This window comes from Haliaeetus leucocephalus, unplaced genomic scaffold (genome assembly GCF_000737465.1).
Source record: "Haliaeetus leucocephalus isolate CR32 unplaced genomic scaffold, Haliaeetus_leucocephalus-4.0 Scaffold751, whole genome shotgun sequence".
NCBI lineage: Eukaryota > Metazoa > Chordata > Aves > Accipitriformes > Accipitridae > Haliaeetus > Haliaeetus leucocephalus.
In genome coordinates this window covers 4,556,230-4,581,443 of record NW_010973187.1, presented here as the reverse complement: position 1 = coordinate 4,581,443, position 25,214 = coordinate 4,556,230, and the positions used below count along the sequence as shown (strand labels likewise).

General features: G+C 38.0%; 1 protein-coding gene across 1 annotated transcript in view; it reads left to right on the top strand.

The window, feature by feature from the left end:
- Positions 1–25,214, top strand: part of SLC2A13 (solute carrier family 2 (facilitated glucose transporter), member 13) — a gene marked incomplete at its 5' end in the record, with an annotated part of 154,912 nt that overhangs the window by 19,358 nt on the left and 110,340 nt on the right. Inside the window, 2 exons of the mRNA XM_010581086.1 lie at positions 11,553–11,712; positions 17,844–18,052. Of these exons, the coding sequence (XP_010579388.1) occupies positions 11,553–11,712; positions 17,844–18,052 (369 nt within the window). The remainder of the gene's footprint in view (positions 1–11,552; positions 11,713–17,843; positions 18,053–25,214) is intronic.

The window sequence follows — 25,214 nt, the reverse complement described above, 5'->3', positions numbered from 1 at the left end:
AGGCTTTAAAAGGCTTACAGGGCTTTTGTTTATTTTTTAGAGCAATAGTTATAAAGCCGTATAACTGGTACCTGTCTTCCTACAAATCATGCTGTTTCTTGCACAAGTGGGTAACTAAATGTAGTAATTCGTATCAAAATACAGTTTTCTTTATTGATGGTTGCAATGTATTTACCCATTGCAAGCACAGAGTTACTGGGAATGTAAACTAGCCAGACAGTATTTTTATGAATGGCTTTCCAGAATGGTGAATGAACACATTCAATGTTACTCCATAGTTTTTGTCTAAAATACTAGGTTTGCAATGAGATTAGTCTTTCTAGACTCTTTTTTTTAATTAATGGCAAGTGGTAGGTAAGAAAATGCATTCTTCTGCTTGTCCTCATCTTAAGCTGCATGTTTGGAGATAGTTGCTGGACTTCGGTTAACTCAATGAAACCTAAAGCAGTTTTCAGAAAAGTTAACCAGTTTAACTGTTTTAATAATTGCACTTCTAGAAACAGGCACTGTTAAAACCAGGTTACTTCTTAGCCGAGGAGGGCTTTCAGGTACAAGTTGAAGGCATGCTTTTAGCTGAGCTGTAGTTCACCTTCTAAAGCTTGTTCGTGTTTGTTTAGATGTCACTTCTCTTAGAATTATTGTAGGTTGGGTAAAGCATCACTGCAGTAGAACTAGGAAAGAAAAAAGTGGTTTATAAACAAAAGTGCAAAGCTGGAAAGGAGTATTCATTTTATGTGTAGCTTTCAAATCATTCCCCTTGTCCTCTGAAAATAAAATTTCTCTGCATAGAAGATCTTTGCTAATCCTTGAAGCGTTCAACTGTTCTGGAGTTTTAAGTGTGGGATTGTTTGGCGGGTTTTTTGTTTTGTTTTTGTTTTTTTTTAAACCATGTAAAGATTGCACTGTCTTCATAATGCTGGCTTTCTAGCATATGTGAATGGTTATGCAGATGAGTCTTGCCAAATCTTTCAGGGCCATTATAAAACCATACTCCCCTGCTGGAAGTTGTTGTTTGCTTGGCTGAGTCAGCAGAAAGAGCTGGATGGCTCAGCCGCTCAGTTAGTGCTTGTTGTATGTAATCTTGCACCTTAGCGTAAGTCCATGTCAGCCACCAGATCAAAAGTCTCCAATGGGAGTAGGGGTAGCTGAGATGTGGATACGCATCCTGATCTGCTGCCTTGCTGGAAGGGGAGGAGCCATGGGCTAGGGAAGCAACTCCATATCTTTGGCTGTGGCTGCTTCAGGACTCAGCCAAGTTCATCTGCCTGTTTTTCCTAGGTGTAAGCGAGCAGCATGTATAGTGCATAGTCTGCATGTCCTAAAGAATGTCTACAGCAAAATGCTGCTTATATCAATTACTATTTATTTAAATTAAAAGCTTCACTTTTAAAGTAGGTTAAGTAGTGCTTGTCTTAAGTGTTTTTACAAGCTGTCATAAAGAAAACTACTATGTTGTATTTGTAATTTCCAAATGAAAGAAAAAAAAAGCTTTTATTTTCTGAAGTGAAAAGCTTTTGCAATATGGTAAAAATAAAGGTTGAGTAGTGTAAAAATCTATGCTGCTTCACTCTCACAATGAAAGATCTGCAGCTTCTAAGTTCACGGAATCTTTGCAAATAGTGCTTGATCAAAATTAATTCAGAAACAAAACAAATCAGGACTTTTTACTAGTTGCTTTTGGTAGCACTCAGTCACTTTTAGGGCTGATTGTTCATCTTGTATTGTTATAATCATTCAGAAATGCACTTCTTCACAATTCCTGGTACCTTTCAAGTAGAGGGAGCCATAGCAAATTCAATATTGAAAATTAGTGGTAGTCCTTCCCCTGCATGACTGTGTATACACGCACACATACTTTTTGAGAAAGAGTTTTTCCTATTTAGGCTTTCCTGAAAATGCTGTTCCAGAAACAATTCATCTGCTCCTGTTTGGATCACTTTAGAAAAAGGAGAAAATCCATTTCCATGTTGAAAGTTGCTAATTGATAGCTGTGTAGGTGACTCAACAAAAGACTTTTTAACTCTTTTGCCTATTGAAAATGTAGGTGCAGGTTAACAACCAATTGCTTTGTTTATATATTTTGAAGAAACTGTCACTGATGAGCTAGCTCGATTAGTTACCAGTTCAATTGTTACATTTTTCTGATGCTGTCTTTTAGCTGGATTTCTTTTAGGAATCATTCTGATTAATGTTTTAAAGTAACCGGAACCAGGGTAAATCTTAAAGCTAGATCTGTGGATAGATTTGGGCAGCATGAAGGGAGTAACTTGTTTTAAACATGCCAGCTTTCTGGAATGCGATCTACAGCCATGAACTACAAGCACAGGTTCTCAGTGTGGCATGCTGTGAGAAGGGGGTCCCTCAATAGGATACCTGGGAACTAGGGCAGCTGAGTGGGGAGATGTCTGACTAGGTATTTCACAACCTGGATTAAAAGGAATATATGGTGGCCAGAAAGAAAGACTGAATATGGGTAACTAATTCTGGCTTGCTGGGAAGTATAAACTGTGATCTGACATCTGTAGTGCTAGGCATGCTTTTATGCTTTGGACAGTTGCGAAGATCTTTGCTTCAAATTTTCTGGATGTTTAGCTTGATTATTTTGTCTCTGGTTAATTAAATCCCACTCTCTCCTTCTGACTCTGCTACTCAAAATAAATTTTCTTTTAACATGTTTTTTGATTACTATAACCTTGAATAATCTTAAAATAACTTCGGATAGAAAAAATGGTTTCTTCTAAAAATTCTCTTCCCAAAATGGGCTGTTCTATATGTAGTACTAACGTTGAGGCTGAGATTGAATAGGACTCTACAGTTAAAGTGGTTCTAACACTTACAAATAGTTACTTTCATCTGACCTTAAAAACTTTCACAGTTCTGTTTGCTTTCATGTAAAATTCTCTTTCTGTTCCTACTGTCTGACAATTTTCTCAGAGAAGTATTATTCCCCGCCCCCCCCAGCTCTCTGCTTACTCTTTCAGCATCCACAGATTGTGGCATGTTTTGTATCCCTCTCTACATTGGGATTTTATTTGGTAGAACTGAATGCCTGCAGTTTTCTGGCTGTGGGTAGTATTTTTTTATTTACTGCATGTGTGTTATTAAAGATTCCTGCAAATTTTTTGTATGTTTTTAAGTTTTTGCTAAACTAAGTTTTCTTTTAATAAAGAGAGTAAACTAAGTTTTATTTTAATAAACTTTTGCACTCTAGCCTGTACATGGTAGGTTCTTGTCTATCTTACTTCAAGTGTCATGGCTCACTTGCTTTTTCCTATTTTGTAACCACCCAGTTTCCAGATTAAAAATGTTGCTTGGCTTGCAGAATTTCAGTGTAGGAAAATAAGTACTGTGATAAATAGTCCCTTCTTGATTACTCAATTTGTTGAATATTCATGTCTCTCTACTATGATACATAGTTTCCTTATGCTCTTCTTGCAAGATAGTGCCCTGGAGATGTCAGAGAAAGGTCTTAGCACTTTCATTATACAGGAATTGTACTCTGTGTTGGCATCTTAATTTTTTTTATGAGCTGGGTTTGCATCAGTATCTTTTGATGAAGGGAGAGTTTGAAACTTAAAATTATTCTTGTGTGTAATGCAATTCACAGAGGCTAATGCTACTTTTTCAGGGTTTGCATTTACAATGTGATGGTTGTGGTTGTTTCTAGTGGACACGGTTTGAGGGGGGTTTTTTGGGTGAAGAAGGATTTTGTGTTCTTGATCCTTACTGATACAACAGTGAAAAACTTTCTTGTGGTCAACAGAAGGAGTTACTAATCCAGGCTCATTAAGAGATGATTGTTCTATAAATTTGAAATTTGAAATCAACTAGTGAGGAGCTTAATTTATTTTTCTTCAGATTGTTATGGGCCTTGGACTCCACAGTTGGATGCCACATAGTAACATAGGTTTTTGGCAGTAATTATGATATTGGTCACTCTGGTTTGGGCTAGTGCTAGATAGGGACATAAAGATCTGCAATTACTTAGTGTATGAGATGTTCAACAGTACAGGTTCTTTAACTGTGATGAACCACCTCTCTCTGATTTAATAAATCAGTGTTTAAATACAAAACTTTAATGAAGTCTGCTGATGTTGGACCCCCATTCTAGACGAGATGCACATAAATCTGCCCATTACTGTGATTTATGTTCTTATAAAGCAACGTGGTTTTAGTGCTAGTGGTTTGTCCCACTGCCCTTACATATTTCAGAGCTCTGCTGTAGCTGAGTACAGTTGTGCCACTGCTAAGTAATGGACTTCTACTAATCTGATGTAGGGCAGAGACTGAAATGGGAAAGTGTGCTGCCAATCATCCTTGAAATAACTTTCAGTAACCAGTTATAAACTGCTGATAATGCCTTTACTAGATACGTGCAGTAGGTGGAAAGCCTAGATATTAGAGGGGACTTGAGCTTTCCCCTGATGTTCACACTCAAACGTAAGCTGTTTCAATGAAGATTTTAGCTTTATCTGCTAGGGAAGTGGTTAGTGTAATAGAAGAGTGTTGAAATGCACTGCTTTCTCAAGTATTTCCTATTAGCATGTTTAATGAGGCACTCTAATATCCCCTTAGGTTGACTGTCATTACTGAAAGCTGAAGTGTTAACTGTAACAGCAGAAAAGGACTCTACAAGACTATGAAAAGGCTTAATTTTTGTTTAGGTTGAGCTGTATAATTAAAATATGTTGTGGAGCTGTCTGTAGAATAGAGGTGGCTGATTGTTGGCAGCTCCTGTATGTGTGTTTGTGAAAGCTAATGGTCTTTTAAAATAAATAGCCTTTGCAGTTAAAATATATCCATTTTGTCAATGATAGACATCTCCACAAACTACTTAAATGGATTCTTCTTTAGATTGACAGTAAAGAATATACAGTTATTGTCGAACTTGTCACTTCTTTCCAAAAGTTAACCAGTGTGTTGGCCTTATCCTCTAGAATATTACTGCTCAGGTGTGAGCAATGTTCTAAAATGATCTGTTGGCAAGAAAGCCATTTTTGTCAGAAGTAAAGTAAAAATCTTAGAGTGTAATTTGTGGGAACACAACTGAAAGAAAACACTTGATGAAAGTCTCTTTGTCTGTATAATCTGATGTACTTCTGGGATCAATAGTATTGCAAGGCACTAAATTTAGATTGCATGTCCAGTATCCAAGATGTAAGAAGTTTATCAGATTTCCTGCAAAGTTGCTAGAAGAAAACAGCCTGGTGTTCAGTTGGCAAGTTTCCCTGTCCCCTTTGGAATTTACTATTTAATTAAAAAAACAAAAACAAACCAAACAACAACCAAACCTTGAATTTGCATTCAAACTTTCTTCTAGCATAACAACCTCTATTAAGCTGTTTATTAATATTTAATTCCTGATTTTCTTTGCCATAAATTTGCTGCTTCATCGGGTTGCCTGTACAAATCCTCCATCTGTGGAATCACTTACTAAAGCTGCTTGGAATCCTTACAAGTAGAACAAACCACGATGGAAAGCTTCTTAATGAAGTGAACTTTAACGTTGGTTGCATTAAAGTTTAACATTTTAATGAAAATTTGCTCTTACAAGTTCATTCTAAGACACGTGAAAAAACAAAACTATTACCATGGTTAAGTATCTCAGTACAGCTTTATATGTTAGTGAAGAATGACTCCTTCCCATAAGTATTCTCTTGAAAGGAAATGTTTTAGTAACTTCTGTTTTGGCCTGTTCATTTGGAACTCCTAACAGTACAGATTTCTGTAAGGAGCTGTGAATATTCTTTGTTGTAAATAGAGACTAATGGCTCAGTTGCTGTACTCTGAAATAGGATCAGGGATATCTTTGCTTTTTGTTTTTTTGTGGTTATTTCACATCCTGATTTTAGTTTCCAACTGCACAGTCTGGAGTCCCATGGCAGTTCAGGCCAGTCTCCATTATGATACTTAGTCCTGCCTATGGGCCAGTACAGGCTTTTGATCTCATTGTGAACTGTTTAAGGGAGCTAAGTGCTACAAACCCCTTAATGAGCAGGTGGATATCCTTTTAGCTGGTTGCATTCCCTGATTTACCTGGTGTTGATGCAAAAGGTCAATGTGAGCTGGGCAGAAGGAAGGACAGAACTGTGATGCAGAGACACCAGCTCCTGGATGTGCTGCCTTACCACTTCTAGTTAACCATCAGTCCTCTTTATTCCTAAGCATGAAAGGCTGACTGAGTTGCGTGATTTTTTTATTTTTTTTTTTCAATTTACCCAATTTTTGTTACCTCTTATGTTTATGAATGCTTTGGGTAGTAATCTAAACAGCAACAAGAAAAAATTGTCAGGAATCCTTCCCAATGTTTTTGCTGCTCCTGACACTGGTTATTGGTTGATGCCAGTGAAATGACTGACACCTCCCTATTATCTTAGAGTTTTTTTTATTATGTCAGGAGTAAAAGTTCATCTCATTCAATATCCTGTCTCCAGCTTTTGTTGCTCATCTGTTGTTTTTATGACGCACCTTCCCTCATGTCTGCTAGATGCATGACTGGAGCTGTAGTGAAAGTCCTGGTCTTTACAGGGTATGTTTATATCCATCTGATCTTGCAAAAAGGTCTTTAAGCTTATTCCATCTCCCTAGTATTTATTCTCAAATGCTTTTTATAAACAAGAACTTGGATTCCTTCTTTAGTGCTTTTTTGCTCCCTTAATCTCATTTCTTAAAATATATTTTTAATTCTCCTAATTATCATAGGAGTTCTCCTTCATGACCTTTTTATCTCTCCTGTTGGTGGGTTTGTTGACTTCATTCCTGAACTTCTTAATGACTTCTATATAACGCTTACATGTTCATACTGAAAATACCTTTTTGGATGGTAATGTGATTCTAAGATGCCTTTTCACACCTGCTTTCTATTGATTGTCTTAAAATGGAGCTGTGCACTGTCTTGTCTCTGCTTTCCAATGGTAAGTCTGCAGATTATAGTAGCAGCTCTAGTAATTAGTCTCCTAAGTGATCTTAGAAGTGAAAAAAAAACATTTAATATGATGATTTCAGTCCACCATGTCATCTAATGCTTCCTGTATAATAACTAGATGCATCTTGTGGTCTAAGTTTAAGGAACCTTCTATGATATTTTTTTTTCCTGAACTGTATTCTTTAATGAGGGCAGAAGGTTAATGCCTTGGTTACTCAAGTGGATAAAGATTGGGCTTGCCAATCTTGCCTCTGTGTCTCAGATTTCATAGCTGTGGTGCACAAGGTAGAGCTTAAACTTTCTCTGACAGATTTCCAGTTAATTGTTTTCATTTTCTTTTCCTCACATCTTGTCACTTATCAGCTTTATTAGTTAGGTGGTAATATACTTGCCTGCAGCAAGAATCTGTTATTTGGTGTGAGCAGTTTAACAGTGAGAGCATATTAGAAAATGTCATCTAAGTGTAAATGAAAGCATTCTCATATGAAAGATTAGGGAAAGAGTCCATTGCAGCCATATTTATTTTGCTAGGAAAGGTGTTCTTTGTTTTCAAATTTCTTTAATATCTAGCTATTAAAATAATGGCATAATGAATATTGGTTATGTATTTTAGAGATTTTTATAGTTGATTAACTTTTAATGCCTTGCTTCTGACTATGCCTTTTCACAAGAACTTACTCTCCTGTGTTCTAGTGTGTCTTAAATTGAAATTAGAGGAGAAAAATGTGGAGAATATCGATGCAGTCTAAGGCAATGCAAAGCAAATCTGTAATCTAAAAAAATTATAGAATCTAAAATGTTATTTCCTTAAAGTGGTATGATTTTTTTGCCTTAATTTGATCTGTTTCAGAATAGCCTTTTTATTCCTGGTGATTTTTTTTAGAAAGAACTTTGATTTTGTGTGTGAATCCTTGCTGGATGGCAGCCAGGCAAACTGGGCAGGCTTTCCTAATTGCCTCCTCCCGTTTCCTGAAACCTCCTGCCACACTGTTTTATGCTCAACATAGCAAAGCATATGTTTTGATATCTAAATGATAACTGAAAATGAATAACATAAATCTCTCTTCTGAACTGAGTTTTTTGTTTGGATGTTTTGAACCTATAGATTTTGGGAAACTCAGTAGAGGAAGTGAGGTCTGAGTACAAAGCCAAAAAGGTTGTTTTTGACAGCAACATTGTGAAAAGTCTCAGGATGAGAAAGCTGACATGAAAGTTGCAGAATCAGAATCATTTTGGTTGGAGATCCACCTGTGGAGATGATCAAGACCTAACTAAGCACGGTCCAGGGAAACCTGCTCTAGCTGACCCTGCTTGAACAGGGGCTGGACTAGATGATCTCCAAATGTCCCTGTCAATCTAACCAATTCTGTGTGATTTTGAACTACTACTCTAACTCCTTAGGTTTTCCTAAGAAATCACGTGCTGTTCATTGCAGGTTTGATAATAAATAATTTCAACTACTGTATTAATGCCACCTGAACTGCTGATATCATTGGCTAGCTTGTGATGGCACTGTTGAGGTGTGCAAGCTTCCCCTTCCTTTGCTAATTCCTGTAGTCATTAACTTTGTAGCAAGGACGCAGCAGAAACAGTAAATCTGCTGTCATGGTGCCTCTTGTTCAAGACACTTTACAAACACATTTTAACCTTCACACTACCCTTATGTTTCAGCAACATGCTTTAGTTTTCATGTGTAAATGGCAAGTGTTGCTTTAGCTGGGGCTGTTGGTGGTTCTAGCAGTGTCCCAGGACTGATGGTGTGTTCTGAACATTCATGATAGCCGTTGGTCTGATCAACGGTGTGGCTCTGCTTTTTGGATGCCTGAGAAGCAGATTTGGCTGGCATGTTTTGAACATTTCTGCAGATTTCTCTGCAGACCCTGTGTAAAATCAGCCTTCATTAAGAGTTGAATGGGGGTAAAAAAAGTAGCTTTTTTACAGAGCATATATTGGTTTTGGTTGTGCGCATCTTTCTAACTGCTTGCCAGTAAAATCCACGTACAGATGTTGCCATCTTTACCTCTGAAATTAGCTTCATTAGATGATTATCTATTTCAGAGATATCCTTCTTGGGACTACATGTTATTTTTCTAAAGCTTTTAGTGGTGACTGACTTTCAGTAGCTTCAAAGAGAAGGATGTAAGCTCAGTTTTCTCTTTGTGTCCCCTGAAAGACAGAAACACAACCATATTTTTCTTCCCTGTATTTATTGTGAGACCCCATTCTGTTTCTATACCTGTCAGCTCCGTGTTGGAGGGCTTAGTCTCTCGTTCCTGCTGCTCTGCATTTAATCATCTTTTCTCATTTCCATGTTGCTCTCACAAACAGCAGGGAAGGTGTTTATGGGTCAAATGATAAAATAGCCATTGGCAAGCAGACTTTTTTTTTTCTTCCTCATCTTTGAGTTGCCATGGATTTTAGTGATGATTGATCCAAATAGAGTAGCGGAGAGCAAAGAATGAATGGCCTCAAAAAACCTCTCCAGAGATATCAAGCGTCTGGTCCATTGGGTCATGAATTCCTAAACCTGGTGATTATCGGAAGCTTGTTTAGGGTGTAACAGGGGAATTACTCGATGCTCACTTTGCTGCTCAGCCTTTCCTAGGCCTCTGCTGCCCGTCGCAGACAGAGACCGTGACACCGGGCTTTGGGCCTGGCCCTGTGGAGCTGGGTGTCCTGCCAGGCCAGTCCCGGTGGTGGGAAGGTGGCCATGCCGCAGCGGGGGAACGATTGTGAGGGCATGAGGTGGCGTTCCTGAGGCAGAGGGGAGGCCGGGGTGGCGGGAAGGCCCGGCCTCCCCAGGTCAGGGCTGCTACAGCTGTAGGGCCCTTCCCCTCCAGCCCGGTGTGAGCTGCTGCCTCGCGCGGGTCCTCAGCGGCTTTTGTTTGCAGAAAGTGGATGTGCTCCTATGCTTTGCCATAAAGGCTTTTCCCTTGCGTGTGCGCTGTCTCCATCGCTTTAATTGTAATTAGTGCAAATGCTGATGTGAAAGATGCAAGAGAAATATCCCTAAAGGTGGATTATGTTTGAAAATTAGCTTCTCTATCAAACACACAAAGGGCTATTTGAAGGCTTTTTTCCATGGTGCATTCTGGTTGGCTTTGAAAAATGGCTGAATAAATTTTTAATGATTTTTTTTTTCCCTGACGCTTCTATGTGGTTTTTTTTTTTATCCCGTGTGGGTTGCTCAGTTGAGAGGAGGAGGAGGAGGCGGCGGCATTGGCACGTCCTGAGAGGCTCTGCCGGGAACTGGGTTATCATGCTGAGAGGCTGCTGCGAGTGTTTACCTATCGTAACAAAGGATCTTCTGATGCCATTTTATTATTAAACAATCTATATTCTTTGCTCAGGCTTTTCGAGGCTCCCAGCAGTTCTGTCAGGCTAACCTTGTTGCTAAAAATGATTTTGTGCTCGTAGTTTGGTGAGTCAGCCAGGCAGCGCGGCACCAGCTGAAGCCTCTGCCATCTTATGACGAGGCCTTTATGCCATGACATGAGGCAGGAATCGTAGCCATGCTTCAGGACCCATGTGTATGCCTTTAGGTCACCCCGTTTCTTGATGTGGGTGCAGCCCTGGCCCATGCTGGTGTGGGGCTGTTGGTGTGGAACTGGTGGAGCTGCCCCAGGCTGGAAGATGTGATGTCTCTGCTGCTGCTTGGCTGTGCTCACTGTGCTCAAGTTGTATCTCAGCTGGCTTCAGTCAAAATGTGTTTTTGTGTGTGTGCTACAAACATGCTTCCAGTTTTAACTACAAAAGAAATTGCTGTTGGTTATCACTGTTGGTTCTCTTAAGGAAATAGAGATATAAGTTTCCTCTAAATGAGAGCATGACTTTGTTGGTGGATTTGCACTACCAAAGCATGTACCGCACCCAGCTCTGCTCTTTATACACAGTTGAACTCCCGTTTTTACAGTTTGTGTGTGTGTGTGCTCTTGTGTGTGTTCCGCATGGGCATTTCTGTCTTTTGCACAAATGGCTCATTCAGAGCCATTGCATAATTCATAGGAAACACTACCAGTGTTAAAGACAGAATAAAAAGCAGCTGTGCTTTAGCTTCAGTCCTTGCTTCCTTATGGTGGTAGAATTTTTAGCACTGCGTATTGAATAGTTTTAAACCAAGTCAAGAAAGAATCCATTCTATATAACAATAATGAAATTACACAATAATGAGAATAATAATGCTTGACCTTGCTTTTTCTTGGAGGTGGAAACCATGCTGAAGTTCTGTTTAAACTCAGGGCTGTGAACACTTGGCATCTTCAGTTAGCCACTTTTGACATAAGTGTGCTTACTTGGATCAAAGCATCTCTGTTTCAAAACTATGAATATATTTATGCTTTTCATTTAATCTTAGTATACATGCAATGTGAATTGAAGTGAGTTATTCTTCTATCATTATATCAAACCTTGAACTTGCAATACAGCTGCTAGCAAGGAGTGTGTGTGCCCATTTGCTCTGGGTATGCTTCTGGAGTTCATTAGGTGTATTTTCTTTCTTTTCATCTTTCGGAACCTGGAAATCAAATTCTTCCAGCTTGTTCCATTTAAATGGTATAATATTTTATGGTGAAAAAAGGATGTAGTATCTCTTTTGATTTTATAACTCTAATTGAATTTATTCTTGTAGGTGTAGCGTCTATGACTGTGCCAGTGTACATCGCAGAAGTTGCTCCACCACACTTAAGAGGCAGATTAGTCACCATTAACACTCTGTTCATCACTGGAGGGCAGTTTTTTGCAAGTGTCGTTGATGGAATCTTCAGCTACCTCGCAAAGGATGGATGGAGGTTTGTGAGTCTTCCTTGCTAAAAGCAAAACTGGCATGGTTGTGACTTGGTTGACAGCTGTTATAATTCTTGTTGGTAAAATAGAGTTTACATATAAAGTGGTAAAACTGTGTACTGAAATGGAACTTTAATAATTAACTCTTGCTAAATGATATCCATACTGCTTTCCCTTAGGCTTAATAGTCACAGTATGCTTAGGTTTTTTGACTTTACTAAACTTTAAAATGGATGAGCAATAAATATGCATCAATAAGCTTGAATGATTGTCGTGATGTTTATGAAAGTAGCTTGCTTTTTGCATTTAGAATAATTACATGCTGATTTTTCAAAAGGCAAATTTCCAGTAGGTATGATGCTGTATGTACAAAATAGAGGTGTATTTTGAATATTCTTAATGTGAGCAGTAGTAATCCAATCAGAATTGAAGTGAAGGATATTGTAGCATGACTTTGTAGTTAAAAGTTTAGGTTACAGAATAATACAAATCTCTTTTACTCTCCTTTCTGGTTATTATGTTCTTCCTGTAGACATTGCTAAGTGTTTCTGGATTGCAGCCTTTACACTTACCGTCTTTATAGTGGTGTGTCATTTGAGAGAGATGAGAAATTTCAGTGGCTTAGTATTTTACTTGCAATGCTGACTGGAAGAAATAATTAACAGAAATGTGTAGGAGGAATAACTTATAGTATACATTCCAACTTCTGGAAACTTGTGCTTAATTATGTGTGCTTTTCTCTTGAAATGCTCTTGGGAAAGGGACACAAGTTGTTGTAAGGCCTTCGATTTCTATTGCTACAGCCTGGAATCATTTTGCTATTTGAAAATCCTAATTTGAAGGATCCTCCCCCCACCCCAAAAATTTGCAATATAAATATTACTACGTCCTCTGGCTTCTAATGTAGCTGAGTAGGGATTTCTAGGTGCACTGAAGTTTGAGGTTTAAGTTAGGAGCAATTAATTTGGGACTTGGTACATAGAACTTGGAAGCTGATCCTATTACAGTATTTAAAGAATTATGCATTAAAACAAAAAGTTAATGTTTTCTTAATGAATCTGTGGTTTAATTTGTGTATGTGTGAAGATGCAAGAAGTTTGAGGTTTTTACTTTTTGTCAATGTGATTGTTTCCTTTGACTCTTTTGTAAAAAGATGTCACATGTCACCTTAAGAAAAAGTCACTTCAGGCTGATTTAGTTTAGTTAGTTTAATTCTAAGTTTTAGCTCTGCTTTGTGCTTTCCGAAAATTCATTGGTTACTTTAGCTCAGATGAAAATAGCATTTTGCATTTTTACATGAAGCTTTTGCTGACCTTTTATAATACAGCTGCATACTCTGGTGGACTGTATGTCCACTTATGGACAACTGAGTAACAGCCTTCACTGAAAGAAAAATTTAGTTTTATAGGATTGCTAATCCCTTCTGCAGTTAAAGAAATATGCTCAATTTTGAGAAGAGTTAATGGCATGCAGTAATGCATTTCTAAGTAAAATACAAACTGAAGTATTTGATCCCCTATGCCAATTACTCAGTAGTTGCTTTATTATTTTAAATTAACTTTTAGCCTAAATAATTTGCTAATGTAATGGCTCCCTATGCATGGGGCTGGATGGGAGGAATGGACAAGTGCATGTAGTTATTTAGAAATGGAGCTCTGAGTCACTGTTACTCTTAAAGGCGTTGTGCACTTTCTGTTTAGACAGATTTTTCAAATTCAGTTTACCTCAGTGGTTAGGTATTCAGCTGGGGGAAGCTTTTGTGGATGTAAATCCGTGGGGTTTTTGTTTTTGTTTTTGTTTTTTTTTCCCCATTAGTGTGCTGACACATAGGAGGTAAGGATGTGTTTGTAATCTGTGTGTTTCTGTAAATACTGGTGTATTGGAAGAAAAACACAAGCTAACAAAGTCTCTGACAAGTATTGATCTTACTGGAGCTGTGTCTTTTGTGTAATTGTTCAGGTAAACTAAGATACTTCCTAGCTTGAATTTTTTGCATCTCAAAAGCAGACTTCTAGGCTTCTTTGGAAAAGATCTGTCAAAGAGCTGGCATTGTGGTATAGGATGTATCAGTTTCCAAATCAAATAGTGACACAGGACTGACAAGTACATTTGTATGTAAATGATTATTTAAGTGAAAAATACCATTCCAGTTTGTTACACACACGGAAGTTACCATCTTTTGATATGTTACTTTGTAAATATATTTAGTTAAAGTGGAAGATTAGGTGGAAGGCAGTAACCATTGTCAAATGTAGATTTCATCTTTTTGTAAAACACTGATATATCAATATGCCACTATACCTTAAATAGGAGTAAGGCTCCCACCCACTGAAATGCTGCACAACTGTTCTGAGAACTTCTACATTGGTATAACTTATTCTTCTGTTTGGAACAATAAATAAACTACTCCGGTATAATTCAGGCCCTTTATCCTATCTGAATTGGAAAAAAAAAAAGTAAAATCTAGAACCTGTGGATTGACTAAGACTAGGAGGTTGGGTGTTTGATAGAGCTGTGTGAGATGCTGGCTTTTGAAAGTCTCCGACGATGGACATTTCCATTTCTCAAGACAACTTGTTCAGATGTTCAGTCACTCTTACTGTGAAGAATTGTTTTCCCCTCATCTTTGATCTGAATTTTCCTTGTTGCAACTTGTGACTGTTGACTCTTGTCCTTTCACAGTGTACATCTGAGGAGAGTCTGTCTCCATCTCCTCTATGAGCTCCTTTTCAGTTGTGAAAGATGCAGTTAGATCTCCTTTTGATCTTCTCTTTTCTGGATAGCACAAACCCAGTTCTCTCTTCTTTTATGTCATACGCTCCAGTTGCGTGACCGTCGTAGTGATCCATTACTATTCCTGGTTTGTAGCTTTCTGTCATGTTGGTGGTCCTACTTTTCCAGATTCAGCACAATGTGTTGAGTAGTGAGGAGTAATTTTTTCTCGCAGCCTGCTGGCTCGTGCTGGGTAGCTTTTGCTAAGGCAATAATGGTATGTTTTATGTACATGCCAAGTACTGTTCTGCTGGATTGAGCGGAGCGAAGTGAAGTGAAATTGTTGACAATGCATTGGGCAGAAACTGAGGCTCTGCTAGTGATGAGGTATCCAAGGATTCTCAGCTGCGATGCTGGAGCTGTTAATTGGGGATTGTGTCCTTGTGTATCCTCAGCTAGTTTACTGCAACCTAAGACTGAGCAAGGAAGAGTACAGATGGTCTGTCACCTGGAAAGAGTAGCCAGCAAATGCATGGGGTGAAATCACAGATGTTCACTCCTGAGTCATCATATATAAGAAGGAAAATTACAGCAATTATTGTAGCTCTTAGTGACTGAATGGCTAAGTATTGGAGTGCTACAAAAACCAATAAGGAATCTTACTTTTTCTCAGCTCTGCTTGTTCTTGGAAACACTGGATATTAAATTAAAAATAAACCGAAGAAAACAAATTTTTAACCTGACTCTTACATCAGGTTAGCATTATAAACCCTGCTAATGCCATCTTAATAGTATTGCAGCAGTGTGTCTGAGAAGGAGAAATGTTAAAGCAGACTTATTAAATTTCATGCTGGATTTTTTCAGGTCTGCTAGACATCTGGCTTCAAATGCAAAGTCTTGTACTCTGTATAGGAAAGAACTATATTAGATTTCTGAAAGCTGGCTCGCTTCATGAAATGTCTAAAATTGCCTGCCTTTACTCTAAATTGGTTATATCAAAATTGCTTGATCTGAAAATTGCAACAACTCTTGAACTTGCAATGGATGTATGCTCTTAACTGAACATTTTCCTTCTGGCCTGCTCCTTGTACTCAACTTTGACCAGAAGCATGTCAATTGGAAACTAATTTTAGTGAGCGAGCACTTTCTGTACATTTCTTTTTTATCTTGCCTGTGATAAACAATCCAACAGAGTCCAACTGGTAGCTTTAACAGGCTGGATCGAGCTTTCAGGAGCCTCAATTGATTTTGCTTCCCAAGATGATTGCAGGTACCCAACTGCTTAGTTCTGGAGGCTCTGCTGCATTTAAGGGACTGAAAGGCTTTGGAGGAGCAGAAATTAGGTAATATGAGTGTAAAGGACTAAATCTGTTTATTTAGATGCATTAAAAGATCCTTTTGCTTGCAGTTTGTCAGAATACAGCGGTTGTGGTTTTAATCTCTATGGTTTTGTTTTACTTTTCATTTGAAATAGAAAAGGCTTTCTAAATACCACTCCAATGAAGATATTGAATATACAATTTGGTGAGCTTCAATGGAGTATGTGTAAAGGTGATTCTGTATATAGCTACCAAAATGTTTGTGGAGAGGGAAGAGCATAGGAAGAAATGAGGACATTAATGAATGAGAACACTAGTGAATTAGTGACACTTACTAGATATATTGGCTGAAGACTACTCAACTAATAATCCTTCCACAAGCTTTGTGCTTTGAATTTTTTTTCTTCCTTCTACTTTTTTCTTTTTTTTAACTAATGATGAGCTATACCATTCTTAAAATGTTAGAAAATAAGAGATTTGCTCACAAATTTCTTTCTAGAGCAAGATTTACTTGTGTGATCTTTGGAATTTTTTCCTGGTTTTAGGAAGAACTTGAGGGCTCATCTTGGGGATAGGAACACTGGCCTGCATGCACATTGTTCTGGGATGGCCATCCTCTTTGCATTACCTTTTGGGTATTCTTTTCCCCATTCTCTGGTTTTCTGCCCTATTGTATTGCTCATGTTTTATTTTGTTAAATCTACACTTGACAAATCCATTTGGTTCATTGCCCTGAAACAAGGTTTCCATTAATGGTTGTGCTCTTTCCTACTCTATTAGCAATCTCATTTCATAGCATGCTTTACGAAAACATCCAGGTGAGAGACTGCCAAATCATCTGTGTGAAAGCATGCATCCTGGGGTATGAAGAGAGTAGCTAGAGGAGAGATTAGCAAATCTCCTTAATCTCCTGACGGATGTCAAGGTGTGAACCTGTTCAAGAGTACAGATTGCCTCAGTATTCAGTCTGAGGGCTAGTTTCTGGATGTGTTTTAATGATTGTAACCACTGATGTGAAACCCGTGGTAGCTGCGATAATGTACAGGTGACACCAGCACTGTCTAAAGTCTTTAATGGAAGTGAAAAAAATCTTAGTGAAGTGCAAATGGGAAAAGGTCAGATTTAAAAAGCAGAACAAAATTATGCATTGTTCTGCAATTCTTGTTATTCTTCTTAGTGTTTTATTGAAGGAATATAAAAATGTGAAGTGTGTAGACCAGAACCACCCATGGAAGGTGGTGGTATGCTTGTCTTCCACAGTCTTTCCCCTCCCCTTTAGTTGAAGTGAATAATGGTATCTGTGGGTGTCTCAGGTGTCAGTGCTGATCCTTGGAAGCATAACTGTCCAGCCAGTGGTAATTCTCTGAGTAGAGAACTAGCCTTAGTGCTTTGTATAGTAACCCGCATGGGCATCTAAAACACAGTTTTGATTTAAAACCTAACATTGCAGCTGGCTGAAGATTTACAAGCAGACTCTTTAAAAGATCTGGTGTAAATTGCTGTGCTGGTGAAATGAACTTTTTTCAGTGTTTCTGCTTATAGTCAGAAATTTTCAAAAGTAAAACGAGCATCTCCTTACACAAGAGGTGTATTCCTTGGTCACATGTGTCTGTGTGTACATATTACTGGCCCAATTAAGCATTTTTCATTAGCTGGTTTTGGATTTTTTTTTTATTTGTCTGTAAAACAATTAGCAGGATTTCAGTCTTATTTTTGCCATCAGCAGTACCCATTTATTCTCTGTTCCTTTGCTTTCTCTTTCTGTTCATTCTTTTATCTTCACCGAAAGGATTATCAGTTTCCAAACTACTAGAATGTTTCAGGGTTTTTATTTAGTCTGACTTAATGTCCTCGCGACCAATGGCTGTAGGGTCAGTGGTGGCAGAATAGTCAACATGTCCTTGAGATTTCCTTGAACTGAAAGTGAGGGTGCTGTATTCTAAAATACTTGCAGAATATGATTCTTGCCTGCTTAACTTCTGGTGATAATATGAGGGGAAAAGGGTTTGATTTGTAAATTACAGCTTGAGTAGCTATAACTGAGTCTTCTCATAGCATGTTTTTGTAGGCAAATATTAGATATTTTTTTATTTACTTATTTCCAGGTACATGCTGGGCCTGTCGGCTGTTCCGGCAGTTATACAGTTTCTGGGGTTCCTGTTTCTTCCTGAAAGTCCCCGCTGGCTCATTCAGAAAGGCCAGACACAGAGAGCACGGAGAATTCTGTCTCAAATGCGTGGCAACCAGGCAATTGATGAGGAGTATGACAGTATCAAAAACAACATTGAAGAAGAAGAAAAAGAAGTTGGAGCAGGTATGCTGAATGCTTGTTGGCCTCTGCCTATCAATGAGGAGATAAAAATCAGAAGAAATGTTGAAGTCGTAGCCTGTAGGAACTTGATGTTTTGTTTTTTCTTGTCTGTTTTGCTGTTGTTTGAAATATTTCATATACTGGTAGTTTAAAAAATGAACAGACGTTTCTATGATCCTACAGTTTTAAATTAGGTTCTGATTTCTTAAGTGAGGAAAGAGTAAAGTTGTGTAAGATTCTAAGTTTATACCACCTACGCTTATGTGAGAATAGCACTCAAAAAAATTACTCAGTTTGAGAATGCACATCTTGAAGAGTGGAAATAAATAAAATGAAGTTTGGTTTCTTTCATCAGTGGAAGAGGCCAAACAGACACTGGGGAGGTCAGAAGGTGTTTTACATGCCTGAATTATCCAGAGGCTTTATCCTGGCCAACCATATTCTAGACAAGCAGCCTTTGGAAAGATTTACAAAACTACACATGTAATACAGAGATTCTCTTTCAGTAAAGGCAGCTGCTGAAAGTCCTTTTGGTCTGTCCCCAAGAGAATAAGGCATCTAAATTAAATCCTTTTTTCACCTTTTTGTATCCTTATGCCATAATTGCTCAAAACTTTGTGTGTGCTTATGTATGTACATATAAAGCAACCATTCAGTTGACTTTGTCCGCTACATATTTTTTCCTTTGTTTTGTGCTGAAAGTGTTAACCTGAGAATGTCAACTAAGGCTCTTAAGTAAGACTCATCTTAATTCTTGCTTCATTAAACATTGATAGGAAAATACTGTAACTTCTCAGTACTGGTGGAAAGAAAAATGCAAGTTATTTTAAGTCTGTGTAAATTGAGATTCAGTATCTTATAATACCTAATCTCATTGCCACATTGAGTTTGGCTTTGAGCCTTACAATAAATAAGTATCTGGAAAAAATTATTTGACACGTATTAGTGAAAGGATTTTCAAAATATTCATCACTGGTGTGAAGCAGGGCTGGATTTTTTTTTCTCCCATTATGTTTTTGAGGCTTTGGATACTTTTTTCCAGTTCTTTGTGGCGTGGGCGGGTGGGAAATGAAGTTCATTGAAGCTGATTTGAAAAAAGCTGAAGTGGATATTCGTAGAACAGCTTGGGTTTAAGAGTCCTGTGCCGAGGTTCTTGATCCTAATTAGAGATTGGGCTGTCAAGTTCTGTGGAAAGCCACTTAATGTCTAGTATTAAAAGTTTTTATGCTTTGTAGAAATAAAAAGAGCAGGTGTTTGACCCATCCAGTCCCTTATTTTCAGTCATGGGCCCATAGGGTATGACCTTGTTTCTTTCTCTTAAATCTTTCCTTATGCTGCTGTTTTACTATTTGTAAAGTAAATGTGGTATTATAAGACTGCAGTAGGACTGACTCCAGTTCAGTCCTCTATACATTTGTAACTTGGACTGGCACGCTAATTGTGAGGTTGTTGGCTTTCTTGGATGTGCAGGTCTCTTGGTTTCCCCCACACACTCCCCGAAAAACTTACTGTGTTCCTGGAGTCCAGTTAAATTAAGCACATTCCTAGGAGAAAGCTTGGTTGCAAAGAATCAGTGTTTTTCTCTCAGGTAATCCACCGCATCAGAGTTGACACCAAAGGGCATTAAAAAAATGAGGGTAGTTAAACATATATGCTATCCTGCTTGTTATAAATGCTTAGCAAACAGGCATTAGATAGTTATGGTCACTCTTGTTTTTTATTATAACTTGGTTATAATTGCACTTCATCCCATTTAACCCGAAGTCTTCATTGTTATAAAAAGGTATGCTGTGTGTCAGCACCAAGACATACATTATTTTTGTTACCTTTCTGTGACTTAGAGGTGGTATTTATAAGTGGTGTTAAATTGTAATTACTTTCATTTCTTGAGGAGTTGTCTGGATCTTCAGTATTGAAATTGGCATGCATAGTGCAAGAGCAACTTACTGTTCATGGTTTCATTGCTAGGTGTTCAGGTATTGACAACTTAAATGTGTGCTTCTGCAAAGACTTTGCATTTTATTTTGCTGAGTGTATTTTGGTTGGGTGGTCTTAGGTTTTTTTGTTTGATATATTGATGTAGTACTTTTTTTTATTCATTTCTCCTATTTGTGGCAGACAGTGTTTTAAAACACTAGTTAATAGCAGTGACAAAGGATGGTAGTAATTCCTATTAGACATTGTGGACATCATTCCAGTTTTACAGAAAGCTTAAATGACCCTAAACTGACAGTGTGTTTATGTGGCATTCAAGAAAAGATAACTTTGTAGATCGAAAATCATCTGGCTTACTTTTAGGTAAAAGTGCCCTTTCCTTTCCTGTCTTTTCCTTTCTTGGAAAAGAACAGATGTTCTTTTTTTATTAATTGATACATGAGCATCTTTGCCAGTTTCTTAGGGCATCATTTTCTAAGTGAAAATAAGCCTGTGTTTGACTCCTCCTCTGCAAGGCAGTAACAGAATTTAACCATAACATATTCTCCAGTCCCACACTAAAAACTGTAATGCCTTTTGTAACTGTTTCATCAACTATTCTTGTCGCGGAAATAATGAATCACAGGGGAACTTCATCTGTGTTGTTTAAGCTACTTTCTTAAAATTTTGGTTTTAATGTCTGTCATAAAACCAGAGAAGTTCATTGCATTTTCCACATGGTCATCAAGCAGCTTCTGGCTTGAAAATAATAAAAATGCCTTCAGCAACCAACTTCTGTTTCAGAAGTCTTTTATACCAATGTGGGATACCCGTTAAGTGAATGATTCACATTTCTTTATACTTTCCAATACATTCAGCCAAATCACTGCTGCTGATACTGCTTAGCAGCTTATATTTTAGCATTTTCAGAGTGGTATCAGGAAAAGGATGTATCTTTTTGACAAACACTTTCCCCACGACTGGTAACGCAAATGACGTTTTTTCTGCCAGTCGTAAGTACTGCTTTTGCATGCTCTGTTCTGTGCTCCCAGTGTGACTTACGGTGTTGTAACCTTGTATTTTGAGAAGCGGAGGGCATTGCATTCTGCAGTAACATTACAAGACAAGCTGAATCTTGGTTAAGTCCAGCTAATCATCATCTGTTAACATCATCCCCCTCTCAGATGGTGGGGCTGTAGTGCAAAAGGGAGCTGACGATTGGAAAATCAAGGGTAGAAGGACTAATGAGGAAGATGTTAGAAAGAAGAGATCTCCCCAAGAGTTGTGGAAACAGTAGTTTATAGGTGCCAAGTGGCCTCCCCTTCAAATATGCTGTGGATTCTGCAGATTCCCCAGTGCTTGACTTAGGCTCTGAAGCCTTAGGGGAGAGAACGGCCAGAAGGTTGCCATTTGCAACCAAGGGAAGGGTCAAAGGCATTGCTGGGAGAGCATTCTGGGACGACTCTTCCTAGCAAAACAGGTCTGACTCGCACTGCTGCTGAATTGTAGTTTTTAGTACAGTTAAGACAGAGGTTCTGAACTGCGCTTAGTTAAAAACAGGCAATCAAATCACATAGCAATGCAGGTAAGCACTGGCACAACAGCTTAATACACAGGTATAGATGAAGTAGCTTGTGTGCCTAAGCAAATTAGAGAGTGGGATTTGTAATGCTAATTCTAGAGCAAGCACTTTGGAGTGAATTTAATGTGGTGGGTTTGTGCGTAACAATAAAGCTAGCTAGCACACCTTTTGTAAAAGTTTTACAGGCTGCCAGTGTAGTGGTCATTTCAGACTGGAAAGAAATCATTATAGCATTCAACAGAGACATTTTAAATAGGTCATTAATTTCCTATATGTTTGACAACACTCCAATGTTCAAAGCAAATCAAAGACAAGTATCGATTTGTACTGTCTTTCTGAGTGAAAGCATCTGCAAACTGCATGGTTTTTCTTCACGCCCCTCTTCTAGCAACACAGAGCTGTGATGTGCCAGGATGCATGGTATTTCACGTGAAATCAGTAGTGATGAATATAGTACTAACTTAGCATCTTGACGAAATGAATGTCATTTGCATTAAGACTAGACATTTATTTTTGTGGAGATGAAGGATGTGTAACCATGGTTCATAATTACACTGGGAGAGCAGTGTAATCTCCCCCAGCCCTATTTATCCCACACCTGTGAATTAGGGTTGAGACTCTTGACCTTGTCTTCTATGCGTGTGGACCTTTGCATTTTATTATCTGTTCTTATCCATATATATGTGTCAACTTCTGATCATGAAGATGTCTTTTTTGCACATGTTATGCTTAGTAATTCTGGCCATGTAAAACTGCTGGGGCTCACTGGTGCATGGAACCATGCTGCTTCTGTGAAATTCACGGAGTGATTTAGAAAATTGATCATTGCACTGTAATATTGTTTAACCTACCATTCTGTCTGTTATGTAAAGGGCACTGCTTCTGGATCAGACATTTTCTTGTGTTCCCATTATTTTAATACATTTTTTTGTAATAGCCTAGTTTTTTGGGGTTTTTTGTGAAACCAAGAAAAATGTGTCCATGCCACACTTTCACTCCTGTAGGCTTGACTCACTTTACTACTTTGCTGAATTTCCTATTGGATCAGTGAGTCAGTTTCCTTTTTTAGGTTTTGTATTTCCCTGTTGGAGATAAATGTGTTATGATATAAAGGTAAAATCACCTCATTACCGTTAGGTTTCAGCTCACAACTTTACCCAATTAGCTGTCAGTTTAAATGAGATATTATCAGGCAGGAGATCTAGACCCTCAGTCCTTCCTGGTTCCAGTACATTTCTATTTCTTGCACCTTTTCTTCTTAAGGAGTATTTTAACTTGTTAGTATTCCTGGCTGTGGCTTTGGCTGGAACCATTTGACCTGCATCTTTCTAGGGAGATACTAGAAGCTTGCAATGTTTTCATTCTTAATCATAATTCTCCCCTTACTTCTGGGAGTCCTTTTTATCCTAGGCCATTGCCTGCCATGCTTGGTGTTGAAAAAGATAGAGACATGCTTATTATTATTGGACATGAACTGAAATCTTACTTAATGAAACTTGGTAATGCTGTGATGCTCTGGTAGGGCTGTGCAGAACTCTGAATCATTCCACTTCCAGGCACACAAATCCTTATTTAATTCCTCTTTTGTGATATTAAGTGGCTGTTGTTACCTGTAACCATGAAATTAGTTGGAAGTCTTTGAGGCAAAAGGAAACAAAGGAGTTGGGCTAAGGATTCATTGAAGAAAACCCTGAATGTAATATGGTTGGTAGTCATGTCAACCTAAAATTATTGCTTGTACCAATGCCAGGGTCAGTTCCAGGTGGGTTTTGCATTTGGATTTTGTGGGAAGCATGGCCAATGCAAGAGGTACTTGAAAGGAATGTCTTTGTTTTGTTCTTGTATTTTAACCATTTGATTTGTAGAATTATTTTTTTGTTCCCTTAAGAACAAAAATTCTTCCTCTGTATGTCTCTGTTGGAATTTGTTTTGAGTTGAACCCATAAAAAAAGCACTCCTCTGGATAATTTAAAATTCATGCAATGCAGGCAAATAAAACATGGAGACATTTGATCTTGAGAAAGTGTACTCACTCAATTCACTGTATGATCAGATAACAAGAAAAAACCGTCTACAAAACTCGGCAAGGAATACTGAAAGTACAAATTACTGTATTAAACAATTGATAAAGAGAGATAAGAAGATTTTTGGTTCTCCTTTTATCCTTAAAGCCTTGTAAAAGGCTGACTTATTCTTGCAAATATGACCTTTGAGAAATATAGTGTATAAAGGATACTATTGGTTTTCTGCCTTCTATAGAAATTTGATTGCTATATTTTAAAAATATGTTTTTTCTGGTGTCTTAGAGCTCTGCTTATACCTTCAGTTTGCATGCCTAACTATGAGTTTGGGAATGTCTGTGTACTTTAGGAATCCTGGTGTTAGCATATTTACCTCGCAGGGTGTTTTGAGTCAGCCTTGCTTCAGTGGCTTATGACCAAAACCAATCCCTTAATCTTTCGCCTTGGTTTTCAGTGTGCTGACATAAATTTAATGTTTATCTGCAAATAGTGGTTAATTGCCCGCCTGCAGATCAGATTCTTCTGACTGTTTCAGATGTATGTTTTGGAACAAACTCTTCTTTGCCTGAAGTTCAGACAGATTTCGTGTATGGTAGTCCTAAAGGGCAGGAAGAAGCAAAACTCTGTAAAACTTGATGTAAGTATAGGGAAGCACTGTGAGGCAGGAGGGTTTGGTTTGGTTTTGTTTCTTTTCCCCACTTCAGATTCACTATGAAGTTTCTGGAAGTAAAATTAGCTTTCCATTGACAGTGTTATTAGCTTTATATTAGTTTACAGCTTCTGAAGCCTACAGAAAATTCAAGCTACAAGTCTGGAAAATAAAAGAAAACTAAAAAAACTTCATCTCTTGCCAGTTCAAAAATAAATTTGGGCATAATGATTTTGTTTTAAGCCAAATGACATTATTCACATGTTGAAGCTGAATTTGCTGATGTTCAGGTAGTATTAACTGCTGCTTTTCGTCTGAAGTTGCTTGTGGGGACTATGTGTCTGGAAACAGTATTGGATTCCACTCCAGTACTAGTGCATCACTGAACTTTCAGCTGCTTCCTATGCTTTGTTTAGGAACAGGTATCAGTTTTGTGAAAACATATGTTTCCGAGTGGAAAAAAATGTTGGAAGAGTAAGACTAGTGATTTATATCCTTTCATGGGAGAATGTGGTTCTTCTAAAGCAAAAAAAGACTGAAGGAGAGGCTGTGAATACGGATAGGGTACTTTATTTCAGTCATGTCCAGGGGACTAGGGATTTGTTACTTGTGCTTAAAAACCAAACAAATCCCTATATCCCACCCCCACCTCCCCGCAAATTTAACTATAATAGTTTATTTTTCTGTCTTAATATGAACAACCCAAATTAGGCATTTTTGGCTGGCTGTTCAGGTGTTATCATTTTCTCTGTTTCATGTTTATTATCTGTTAGGGCTCCTACAGTACTTCAAATTTCTAGAAAAGTACTTTTTTTCTTTAACACAAAAAATTGTTGGTTTTTGTATTTAAACAACCTAGTCCAACTGACTTGGACTAGATCAGTTTCTAGAAGCTATCGGCTTCTGGCCCCAATTTCCATGCCTTCTAGGAGCTCAGTTCAGTTCTAGAAAGTAGTAAGCTAGACGCATTTCTTGGGTTTTCTCAAAGTAGTGCTTAGC